This window comes from Haliotis rufescens, unplaced genomic scaffold (genome assembly GCF_023055435.1).
Source record: "Haliotis rufescens isolate VD_foot unplaced genomic scaffold, xgHalRufe1.0.p SCAF_2, whole genome shotgun sequence".
NCBI lineage: Eukaryota > Metazoa > Mollusca > Gastropoda > Lepetellida > Haliotidae > Haliotis > Haliotis rufescens.
Window position 1 is genome coordinate 10,777,074 of NW_025963890.1, and position 11,136 is coordinate 10,788,209.

Here is an 11,136-nt window from a genome sequence, read left to right on the forward strand (position 1 = left end):
CAAGCTGTCTCAGGCTAATCAGAGACAAGGACGCTACTTTGTTGTCCATGAAATGGAATATCATTTGGACATGTGTTCCAGTTTCTGTAAATAATGAATAGTCTTATTCATTAAATATGCTTACAACTGTGCTAGTTGTCATCTCGAATGTCCAAGCAACCAGCCCTTTTAGACATGGAAGATACAACTATCCTGGGCCCACTTGCACAAAGCGGTCTTAGCACTAAGATGATCATAACTCCCATACTTTAACATAGGCTTACAATAGTCGTAGCGCTAAGATTGCTTTGTGCAAGTGGGCCCAGGTCATGTCTGGCTTCTTACATGCATCTTTTGACAATTCCTGCAGCAACACATACTGCTCTCTGTATGGAGGTAGACTAATCTTTTTCATAATTACATATACTGATGGACATAAATAAGGAAACACTTTGTTTTAGACACAGTAAAATTATATGCTATCATGGATTTCCAGCATTGTCTAACAAATACGCATTGGAAACAATGCACACAAACCCATCTCAACATTTGATTCTGACATGTGTTGAATTTGTATGCGTGCTATACAGAAAAGCTTATTTCACTATATATTTCATTGTTCCCTTATTCGTTTCCATCAGTATATCTTCAAAATAAGAAAAAATCCAAATGGAACCCAGAACAAGGCTTAATTTCAGCTGCGGCAATCTAGACTAGCCAAAGTCATCCTTGATTTGAGTTGCATTCCTTTTTACCATATTCTCAATGGTCTGGGACACAGAATAGTATGGAGATTGTATGTGGTCATAGGCATTTACTACTGTGTCAACTGTCTCAGGATCCTTATCAAAAGTCTAGTAGTATACTATAACACAGGCAGTTGGTCGGAGTTCTGTCAATCGATACATGTCGAATGTTACTAGCCTACCCAACCAAGAAGTTGTGCATAAGACGTTCTGTTACACCGACTCTTGGGTACTAGCGATTGGCTTTTAGTCCCGTTTCACCATTGAGTGTAAGAAATGAGGGTGCCAACCCCCTCCTCGAATAACATCAAATTCTTCCCTCTCGTCCTCATTGTTCACCCCGAATACTACTGAACAAAAAATGGAAAGTCATTGAGAAAATGGTTCGATTTGAAGTTCAATTACTGAACAAATAATAAACTACACTCTTCAAAAAATAAGAAACGCATAGTTGAAAAATAAGGATATTTATTAAGCGGATGTAAAGATATCTACAGAGAATATGCGTGAACACAATCAGATGAAATTAGACACAGTGATCGACAAAAGCATTGTCGTCATTGTCAGCATTAATTCAGTTCAGTCATTGCACATGTGTAGCCACAAGGGGGCGTCATGGTCAGCACCTGGTCACACCACCTCTTGCAGCCGCCACTGCTCGACATCTTTGGCACAGTCGTCGGATTTTTTCGTGGGGAATTCTTCGCCTTTCCTACTGTAAGGCGTTGGCGAGTTGTGCCAGTGTGTGGGGGACACTGGTGACGTTGACGGACGCGTCGATCAAGTTCGTCCCACAAATGTTCAATCGGGTTAAGATCAGGCGATTTGCACGGCCATGAAAGGACATTGATGTTCTCATTGACAAGGAAATTAACTGTTGCACGTGCTATGTGGGGCCGAGCGTTGTCATGTTGGAACAACTCCCTCTGGCGGTCGAGGAGGAGGTGAGGACGCAGAATTTGGTCGATGTATCGGTTTGCTGTAAGATTGCCCTGGACAACCACTAACTGTGATCTACCCGTGTCGGATATGGCTCCACACACCATGACATTCCCTCCACCAAATCGGTCCACCTGTCGAACGCAGTTCGGCGCAAAACGTTAATGTCTACGTCGGTATACACGTTGTCTTCCATCCCGTCGTTGAAGAAGAAAACGTGACTCATCGCTGTACCAAACGCGTGCCATTTCCTGAGATCCCATGCCTGTACTCTGTTGCACCACCGGACACGTCGTTGACGGTGTAGACGTCGCAAGACAGGTCCAACTTTTGGTCGTTTCGCTCGAATTCCCACTTCCATCAGACGATTTCGGATGGTTTGGTCGGAAATTCTTCGCATACCAGGCACTTGTCCTGCAGTGTCGGTTGCTGTAGCAAATCGATTCCGAAGGTGATGCAAACGGATGTACCGATCCTGAGCGGGGTGGTCACTTTTGGTCTTCCACTTCTGGGATGATCTTAAGTCGAAATAGTGCGGGTATATCGATCCCATAGTCGAGATATGGTGCTTTGGTGAACGTTGAAGTGTCTAGCAACGGCAGACTGGGACTCCCCTGCTTCCAAACATCCAATTTCGGTCAGCTGCAGTTTATGTTGGCATTTTTCGATCTCCGTTCACGTTAGAAAATTCGCAATGAACTGATGAGTTTTGTACGGTCTTTTATAGTCAGTGTCTCTACTCTTGTTTCCAACATTTTGCACGTGCATTGTGCTGAAAACATTTTCTGAAGGCAATTTCCGTGCATCATTGCATTTTTGCTGATAAACGTTTACAAAAAATATTTTGATATGTGTTTGCGCCAAATGCACAAGAAACATGACATGATTAACGGGAATCCAACATAAGAATTGTCTTTATGACGATTGCTGGGGAAAAAATATCTAATTGAAATTCTCAAAACACCTATGGGTTTCTTTTTTTGAAGAGTGTATATGATGGAATTTTTTACGTACATCTATATTTTTTTATTAAAATGTTTTGGTACTGCGTACCAAACACGATTATCTGCGTACAGCATGCCACACTCCTGAGTTCCGAATACCCTCTGAATAGACCCCCGAATCCCGAGTACCAAAAGGGGGTTGGCAGCCTTAGATATAGGCTACCCGTTTCACAAGGCGTGCACCGTCTTCATAAATATTACGGAAGGCACGGCGTAGCGCCGCGGTCAGTTTGTTGAAAGGACCACATGCTTAACTGTTTTCCAACTGGGGTGCCTTGTGAGGCCTACCATTTGTGACGTCACAGTGCTTATGACATCACAGAGCGATCCCGCCCACACAGTGTGTCACAAATGATATGATGTCACCATCGAAGTAGGATGACGTCACTCATACATTTACGTCACAAAGAACAACGACATCGCGCCAATACAAACAGACAGGGTAGAGGTCCCCAATCAAACATGCCATCTCCTGCAGTCATGGCGCCTGTTGGCACCATGGTGGGGACACAAGTCCGCCAGGACTGGATGATGGATCCGACAAGACACCCACGGCGCATGTTCAGACATTCTTTGTCCCACATCAAAGATCTTTCGACTGATGTAAGTCATGCATGTTATCTGTAGTCATGGATACGAACTTTATGTTGCCAGATAGATGTATGCTGGGATTCTATTATTATTATTTTTTAATCGATCTATCTAAATAGGCGACATTTGTTCCATTTAGAGTACTGAATTCACATACATTCTTTTTCTCTCTGAAATATATTACCTATTTTTCTTCTCAAGAATCCACAACACGAATTCTAACACATATTGGGATATACCATTTATTAATAATCTCGGGGGCACGGGTGGCCCAGTCGTCTAACGCGTTCCTTGGGCACGCCAGAAACCTATGATTGTGGGTTCGAATCCCGGTTCGCCCCAATTATGTTTCTTAGTTTGTTAGCACCATACCAGTGTTCGTGTGTTTCACCGAAGTGGTAAACGTCTGAGACCTGCATCACCTCGGACTTTCCTCCCACATTAAGCTGACACGCCGCGGTATAACTGTAATACTCTTAAAAGCGGCGTTAAACCCAACTCACTCACTCACTATTAATAATCTCAGTATTTGAAAATGCAAAATTGCCTACCGGACGGTTTTGTTAAAGAAATCCTTTCAACTAAAAATGTTCTTTCCGGGTTACCATCAACATTAGTCTGACGTAGATTTCATACCACTGGCAGAATGCAGGATTCTACAATGTCATAGTAGGGTTGGAATTAAATTGGTCCAGTCTTATGTTGAGTTGCACCCAAGACCCGTGTACTGATGCTTGCTTCAGGAGCCGGGTATGTACAAGGTGTACTGTAGGATGTGTGAAATGAAACTGCCCCGCAAACCCGTAAAGGAGGTGACGAGCCCACCAGCGCCTAAAGAGAAGGTCGAATTCAAAAGTAAGACTTGTATTCCAGGACCCGCAGTAGCGCTACGGCTGCCATAAGCCGGTGTTTAAGTATGAGAGATACGCAATCGTCTTAGCACAACGAAGGCCTCAGATTTGCACATTTCATCGTACGTGTTACGTCCACAATGTTTGATGCTACTAATATAGATTCACGCTGCAGCATGACTATTTGAAAAATGTGACGATAAAACTCAAAATATGTAGAAACATGTACTCTTGCTTGATATCGTATGTTATAATATGGTTTATAAACATTGCAAATTGGACATTAACATTGAAAAATGTTCGTAAATAGAAGTTCCATAATGGCTTTCAAGAACCTTATCCCTGACATACATCGGGACTACATTTCAACAAACACGTATTAATTTCCGTTACTATTTATTTGTTTGTTGTTCAACGCCGCACTCAGCAATATTCCAGCTATATGACGGAGGTCTGTAAATATCGAGTCTAAAGAGGTCGAATTTAAAAGTATTCGAGGTGGGGTTGGCACCCTCATATCCACTGATTGACACCATGAGCATCGATCTACGCAATTGGGATACGATTACATGCATCAACCAAGTCAGCGAGTCTGACCACCCGATCACGTTAGTCACCTCTTACGACAAGCATACTCGCCTTTTACGACATGCATGGGCTGCTTATAGACCTATTCTCTTTGGTAAGTAAAAAATACATTTACTTTCGAAAGCCGTTGTGTGAGGAGGCAAGCCCCAACCACCCCACCCCCCACTCCCAACCCCTGTTAATGTAGCGAGGCAGTTAACATTGTGGCAGAAACACTTAAGGAAGGAGATTACCAAAATGTCGGAAAATATCCGGTAAACCGCAACCTAACACCTATTAAAAATCCCCGATCCGATTTAAAAAATGGCCGCCACGGCAGCCATAGTGGGTAAGTGGTGCCGTTTACATGTCAATTTTACAGCAATTTCTGTGTGTTTCGTGCTGTATGATACGCAGCAAGTTTATTTTACGTATTTCACTGGACCGCCGTTTCCTCTGAAACTTAACGGCTAATATGAAGCTTTGAATACATTATCTTAGAGACAGGGTCGTCATCACAACTTACACATGCATTCAAGACGAAATTTACCATGTTATTTGTACAGGTGTTTCAGTGTTCGTGATGCGATCATCATAACGCTTGATAGTTGCTGAACCATTAACACGATAAATAAAATCCTGTATATATTTGAACATGATTGTGCTTCTTTACATATGTGTTTTTAAATTATTTAGAATCTAACCCTCAGGTGAACGTCGTTGGCAGGGGAGGCCAAGTCGTCGAAGGCGCCGCAATTCGATGTGCAGAGTTGCGTCCCTTGGGTACACCACAAACCCCAGTTCGCCCCGACTATGTTTCTTGGTTCACGCATGGTAAACGCATAAGACCTGCATCACTTCGGGCTTTCCTCCCACATGAAGCTGACACGCCGTGATATAACTGGAAAACTGTTCAAAGCGGCTTAAAACCCAACTCACTCACTTACTCACTCGCTCAGGTGAACTCGCTTTTGACTTTGTTTATACAGAAAGAGAGAACCAGTAAATTATCACTTTTATGTTTAATTTGTGATGATGATGATGATTATTATACTGATTATTGCCAGTGCCGGCTGCCCCAAAGCTCCCCGCTCCCCTACTTCACGACCAGCTGAAGTGTCAGTGCTACCAGAAGTCTCTGAAGGTTCTCCGTGACATCCAGCACTCCACCACGCCCCTGGGTCGGGACAGAACCAGTTGTGTGCCTGACAAGTAAGATGCCCAGCAAGGGTTTAATTCTAGACAAACATCCAACTTCAGATATACCCATAATTCATCAGAACACTTGAGTAAGGGAAATCCTCTGAATAGTCTTGTTCTGAAGTGATGAAACCTAACAGTATAACCAGCATACATCGGGGAAATCAAACACGTTGCTAAACCTTCTGTGGAGAATGTAATATTCATTAAGATAAACTCCATTGAGGTGTGTGTGTGTGTGTGTGTGTGGGGGGGGGGGGGGGGGGAAGCTGTCAAATATTTGAGTCGACACCCTCCAATATCGCCTCCTGCATAAAAATCACATTCTACATGCCGTGGGAAGAATTCAAATTTAGGTGCGCTGAGATAAGGCTTACGTCGCGTTCAAGAGTGTTGCACTTATATAGCGATTGGCATTCACGTGTGTGTGTGTGTGTGTGTGTGTGTGTGTCTGTGTGCTTGTACTAGTACTAGTGTGTGTGTGTGTGTGTGTGTGTGTGATTGTACAAGCCCGGCCTAATGCCGGTTTTATTGAGATTGACTCCGAGGTCACCAGTCCTTGTTTTATTCCCATAATGCCGAGCGCCATCAGGATAACAACAAGTACCCTCTGTTAACATCTTCTGCTATGACCCCTGGCCTTCCGCTCTCCGGGCAGATGCTCTATCCACCATACCCATCCTATCTAATTGTACGTGGTGATCGCCTAAGATCTGCATTACTTGGGTCTTTTTTCCACATCAAGCTGACACACTATGATATAAACCAAATTCATTCATTCACCGCCTCCGTGGTCTAGTTGATAGAGCGTATGCTTGGTGAGCGAAAGGTCAGGGGTTCGACGCCCGGCCTCCTCATACCAAAAGACGTTAAAAAAATGGCACTTGTTGTTGCCCTGCCTGGCGCATTATGGAACTAAAACAAGGATATGTCTGCTAAGAGTCAGTATACTGTTTCTGAGTGGGATATTCATGTTAAACTGCGGCATGGTATCTCAGTAAGCTAGCACAATAAAACCGGCATTAGTCGAGACGAGTACAAACGGACACATACGCACACCTGCGCGTGTGTGCACGTCGCAAAATACGTGTAATAATCTTTAACGCGATGTAAACCCTATTTCATCTCACCTCCACCACGATGCTCATGATGTCAATCACTAGTCATGGCATCTTTTATCATAAGAACAAAACGTCTACATGTAGGACATATGTAGGATTGTACAGAATTTCACTCAAATATGTGCATGTTAAACAATGTGACCTGACAATGTGATCATGAATTCCGTGTCACTCATCTATGTTGTTATTGTCAGCAGCTTGGAAATCCCCGTGACGTCACTGGGTAACACCCCGCTTTTTCAATCTCTAACACAAATGAGTTCTCTGTCAGAGTTACGACAGGTATCGTAACTCTGAACGATCTGCGACAGGTTTACGATAGTTTCGAAAATCTATCTTATTTTAACCTTAAAATATCTTATCTTTGAACGTATGTTGTTAAGATTTATCTTAGCTAAGATCGTTTCGAAAATCTAGGCCCTGGTCCAGACGTGATTATTTACCGCCCGTCATATAGCTGGACTATTGCTGAGTGCGGCGTTAAACAACAAACAAAAACCTCCAGCACTGTTGCAGGTTGATGAACATGTTGTGGGGCAGCTATGTGTCGAATGAGCAGACGCAGCTCCCCCTCTCCACCCTGGTAGTGCGCTGGCAGCTCCGGCGTTACATCCCCAGTTACGACATGCGCGAGCTCCACGCCATCCTGTCCTGCTTCGGCAACATCACCACCATCTACAAACAGAGTCCCAACAGCGCCATGGTCATCTTCGACGACATCTCCTCCGCGTGCCGAGTGATGCAAACGAAACAACTGGGACAGCTCCGGAACAAGATCCATTGCAGCTGGTGGCATCGTCTAATGACCAACAAGAGCTTCTATGTCGCCAAGAGGGGCGTCAGTGTTAAAATGGACCGCTATCAAAAACTGTTGAATTAGTTGGATTTTTTGCGTTGTTTGTTGTTTTGTAGGAAACAGATATATAAATTATTCATTGCTGGGCATGGACACAACTCAATACTAATGTGGGGTAGCCTAGTGGTTAAAGCGTTGGCTCGTCGCGCCGAAGACCCGGGTTCGACGCTCCTAATGGTGTGAGGACCATTTTCCAGTGTCTCCTGTCGTCATATTGCTGGAATATTGCTTAATGTGGCGCAAAACCATACTCACTCACTCACTCTTATTTATGTTGATAATTTGTGGCCCTGGTCCCGTTCGTCAAAGCGATCTTTGCGCTAGTACAGCCGTAAGTCTAAGTTAAGGTCGTCTTAGTGCTGCGATCGCTTTGTAGAACAGGGCTCTGGTTTTAACCAAAACGTCATCCTTTGGGCGATACACGCTCGTGGACGTATGCTTCAATCTCAATAACATCAGATTTTTACTCCGATGCAGTACGTCTCTCCTTTCAAGGAGAAAAAGATCTGATTTTAATGAGATTGTGTGTACATTAACACGAAAAGATGTCCCCACGTTTGTTGTTGTTTGGTGTGTGTGTGTGTGTGTGTGTGTGTGTGTGTGTGTGTGGTTAATAGTAGTTGTGCATCCATTGGTCTAGTATGAAGGTCAGAAGTGTCTGATGATCAACTGATGACGGTTCATTCGCATCTGATGATGGCTTTTTAAATCGTGACCTTTAACCGTTACGGTAGATGGATTCTAATTTACCATGTTACGGTGGTGAGGTTGTAATTTACCATGTTACGGTAGATGGATTCTAATTTTTCATCTGTGATATTCTAGTAATTTTACTGTCCTTTGTCGACAGATTTTAATGTCTATCTTTATGTATTATTAATGTACAACTTGATTTAGTCACGATATGGCTGAAATATTGCCGATGTGACTTTAAATCCTAACTCACTCACTCACTAACTTATTTTTCATGTTACGGCAGTAGGGTTGTAATTTACCATGTTATGATAGTAGGGTTGAAATTTACCATGTTACGGTAGTAGGGTTGTAATTTACCATGTGACGGCAGTGGGATTGTAATTTACCACGTTACGGTAGTTGGATTGTAATTTACAACGTTACAGTACTGAAGTTGTAATTTACCATGTGACGGCAGTAGGATTGTAATTTACTATGTTACAATAGTGAGATTGTAATTTACCATGTTACGGTAGTAGGGTTTTAATTTACCATGTTACGGCAGTAGGGTTGTAATTTACCATGTTATGATAGTAGGGTTGTAATTTACCATGTTACGGTAGATGGGTTGTAATTTACCATGTTACGGTAGATGGTTGAAATTTACCGTGTTACGGTAGTAGGGTTCTAATTTACCACGTTACGGTCGTCGGATTGTAATTTATCACGTTACGGTACTGAAGTTGTAATTTACCATGTAACAGTAGTAGGATTGTAATTTACCATGTTACATTATTTGGGACACTATTAGGCGCTATTCTTCAACAACACGATATTTTAAAACTGTTTTGGAAAGATTTGATCATTGGAGATAGAGAACCTACCCATTGAAGGTGACAAGATAATAAGTTTGCAATTATTTGATTAATATGCCCAGCTTGGAAAAAGAGATTAAGTGAAAAGTGAAGGTTAAAAGAGATAAGGTTCAGTGTTTATAACATATTTAACGATATATAACAGGATAATGCTAAAATATAGAAAATCATAGAAAAGCAATTCGGCGGTGTTTATTCAATATCCTTGATTTTTTCACGTTTCTGCTCATGTCCAATAAGTTTACGTGTATACTTTAGAAACATCACTGGAATATACACACAACATTGTTTTCGATTCTGTTGTCTTTTTTCATGAGAACGTACATGTTTATTTGTTCTACTCTGCTATCATGTATTGTGTTTATTAATATTCCATTGTATAAATCGGAGTAAGAAGTCAACTGCATAATAAAATGATTAATGGACACGTCACGTTTTTGTATGTCCCTAATTGTATAAAAGCACTGGATGAAGATGTTTTCTTGTTGAAACAGAAATATCAGTCAGTCAGTCTGTCAGTGATGACAAAGAAAGTGCCAAGGCATTGTTGCCTTGTACATTCAAAGTGAGCTGGAAGTCTTGGGCCATCATGTGAGGAAAGTGTGACTATTCTTTATCAGTGTTGGTTGGTTGGTTTGGTGTTTAACGCCGCACTCAGCAATATTCCAGCTATATGACGGCGGTATGTAAATAATCGAGTCTGGACCAGACAATCGAGTGATTGACATCATGAGCATCGATCCACACAATTGGGATACGATGACATGCATCAACCAAGTCAGCGAGCCTGACCACCCGATCCCGTTAGTCGCCTCTTACGACAAGCATAGTCGCCTTTTGCGGCAAGCATGGGTTGCTGAAGACCTATTCTACCCCGAATCTTCACGGGTCTCATTATCAGTGAGTGATTGAGAAGGCTAAATGTAACAAATGAATTGTACATGCCAAGCTAGATATGCTTTCAGCTTATATTAATCAATTCATTTACTTAACTAAAAATCTGCCAGTTTTTAATATGAAGTTTTTAATAGAATCTAAACTTTGGATTTGATCTGCTTTACTCAAATATGAATTTCCGTATAGCATTGTTTGTTAAGAGTAAGCATGTTGGAATAAATACATTTCATTTCGAAGAACATAGTAATTTGTACACACACAAAAAGAGTGTAAAGCATCTTCGGTATAATATCCACAGAAACAAATTTTAGTATCCACAATATGTATTTTATACTGATCTGTGTTAAGATCGCTGCAGTCAAGCCTGTGGGGCCTGTTTACATAATTTAAATCTCAGTGTATAGCATTATCTCCCCTTCCATGTGTAACGGTCTCTGCCCCGTTAGGTTTTCTGGTAGTGTATTCCAAAGTTGTAGCTGGTATAAATGAATCTGTATATCTTTTTGTTTTACACTTCACTGTTTGAAGATTAGCTTTATCCCTTAAGTTATAATTTGTGCTTTCGGAAACTGTATTAGAAATAAACCTACAAAGATATTCAGGTGAGAGATGATTATTCATTTTGTGAGTGAGTGAGTGAGTGAAAGAGTGAGTGAGTGAGTGAGTGAGTGAGTGAGTTGGGTTTAACGCCGCTTTAAACAGTTATATCCCGGTGTGTCAGCTTAATGTGGGAGGAAAGCCCAAAGTGATGCAGGTCTCAGACGTTTATCATTTCGGTGGAACCCACGAGCACGGATATAGTGATGATAAACCTAGAAACATAATCGGGGCGAAC

The 11,136-nt window shown here is 42.0% G+C and overlaps 1 protein-coding gene across 1 annotated transcript; it reads left to right on the forward strand.

Moving 5' to 3' along the window:
• Positions 1 to 3,086: 3,086 nt before the first annotated feature.
• On the forward strand, positions 3,087 to 9,831 carry LOC124136140. Its single transcript, XM_046501952.2, has 4 exons — positions 3,087 to 3,271; positions 4,003 to 4,114; positions 5,745 to 5,889; positions 7,515 to 9,831. The coding sequence occupies exons 1-4, from the start codon at positions 3,131 to 3,133 to the stop codon at positions 7,876 to 7,878; spliced, it is 762 nt and encodes a 253-aa protein (XP_046357908.2). The 5' UTR covers positions 3,087 to 3,130; the 3' UTR covers positions 7,879 to 9,831.
• The last annotated feature ends 1,305 nt before the right edge of the window (positions 9,832 to 11,136 follow it).

Bases quoted from the DNA above. Each gene is read 5' to 3' on its own strand.
- LOC124136140 (XM_046501952.2), top strand. From the start codon at position 3,131: ATGCCATCTCCTGCAGTCATGGCGCCTGTTGGCACCATGGTGGGGACA. The intron at 3,272-4,002 runs GTAAGTCATGCA...TGCTTGCTTCAG, and splicing joins TCAAAGATCTTTCGACTGAT to GAGCCGGGTATGTACAAGGT. The intron at 5,890-7,514 runs GTAAGATGCCCA...GCACTGTTGCAG, and splicing joins ACCAGTTGTGTGCCTGACAA to GTTGATGAACATGTTGTGGG.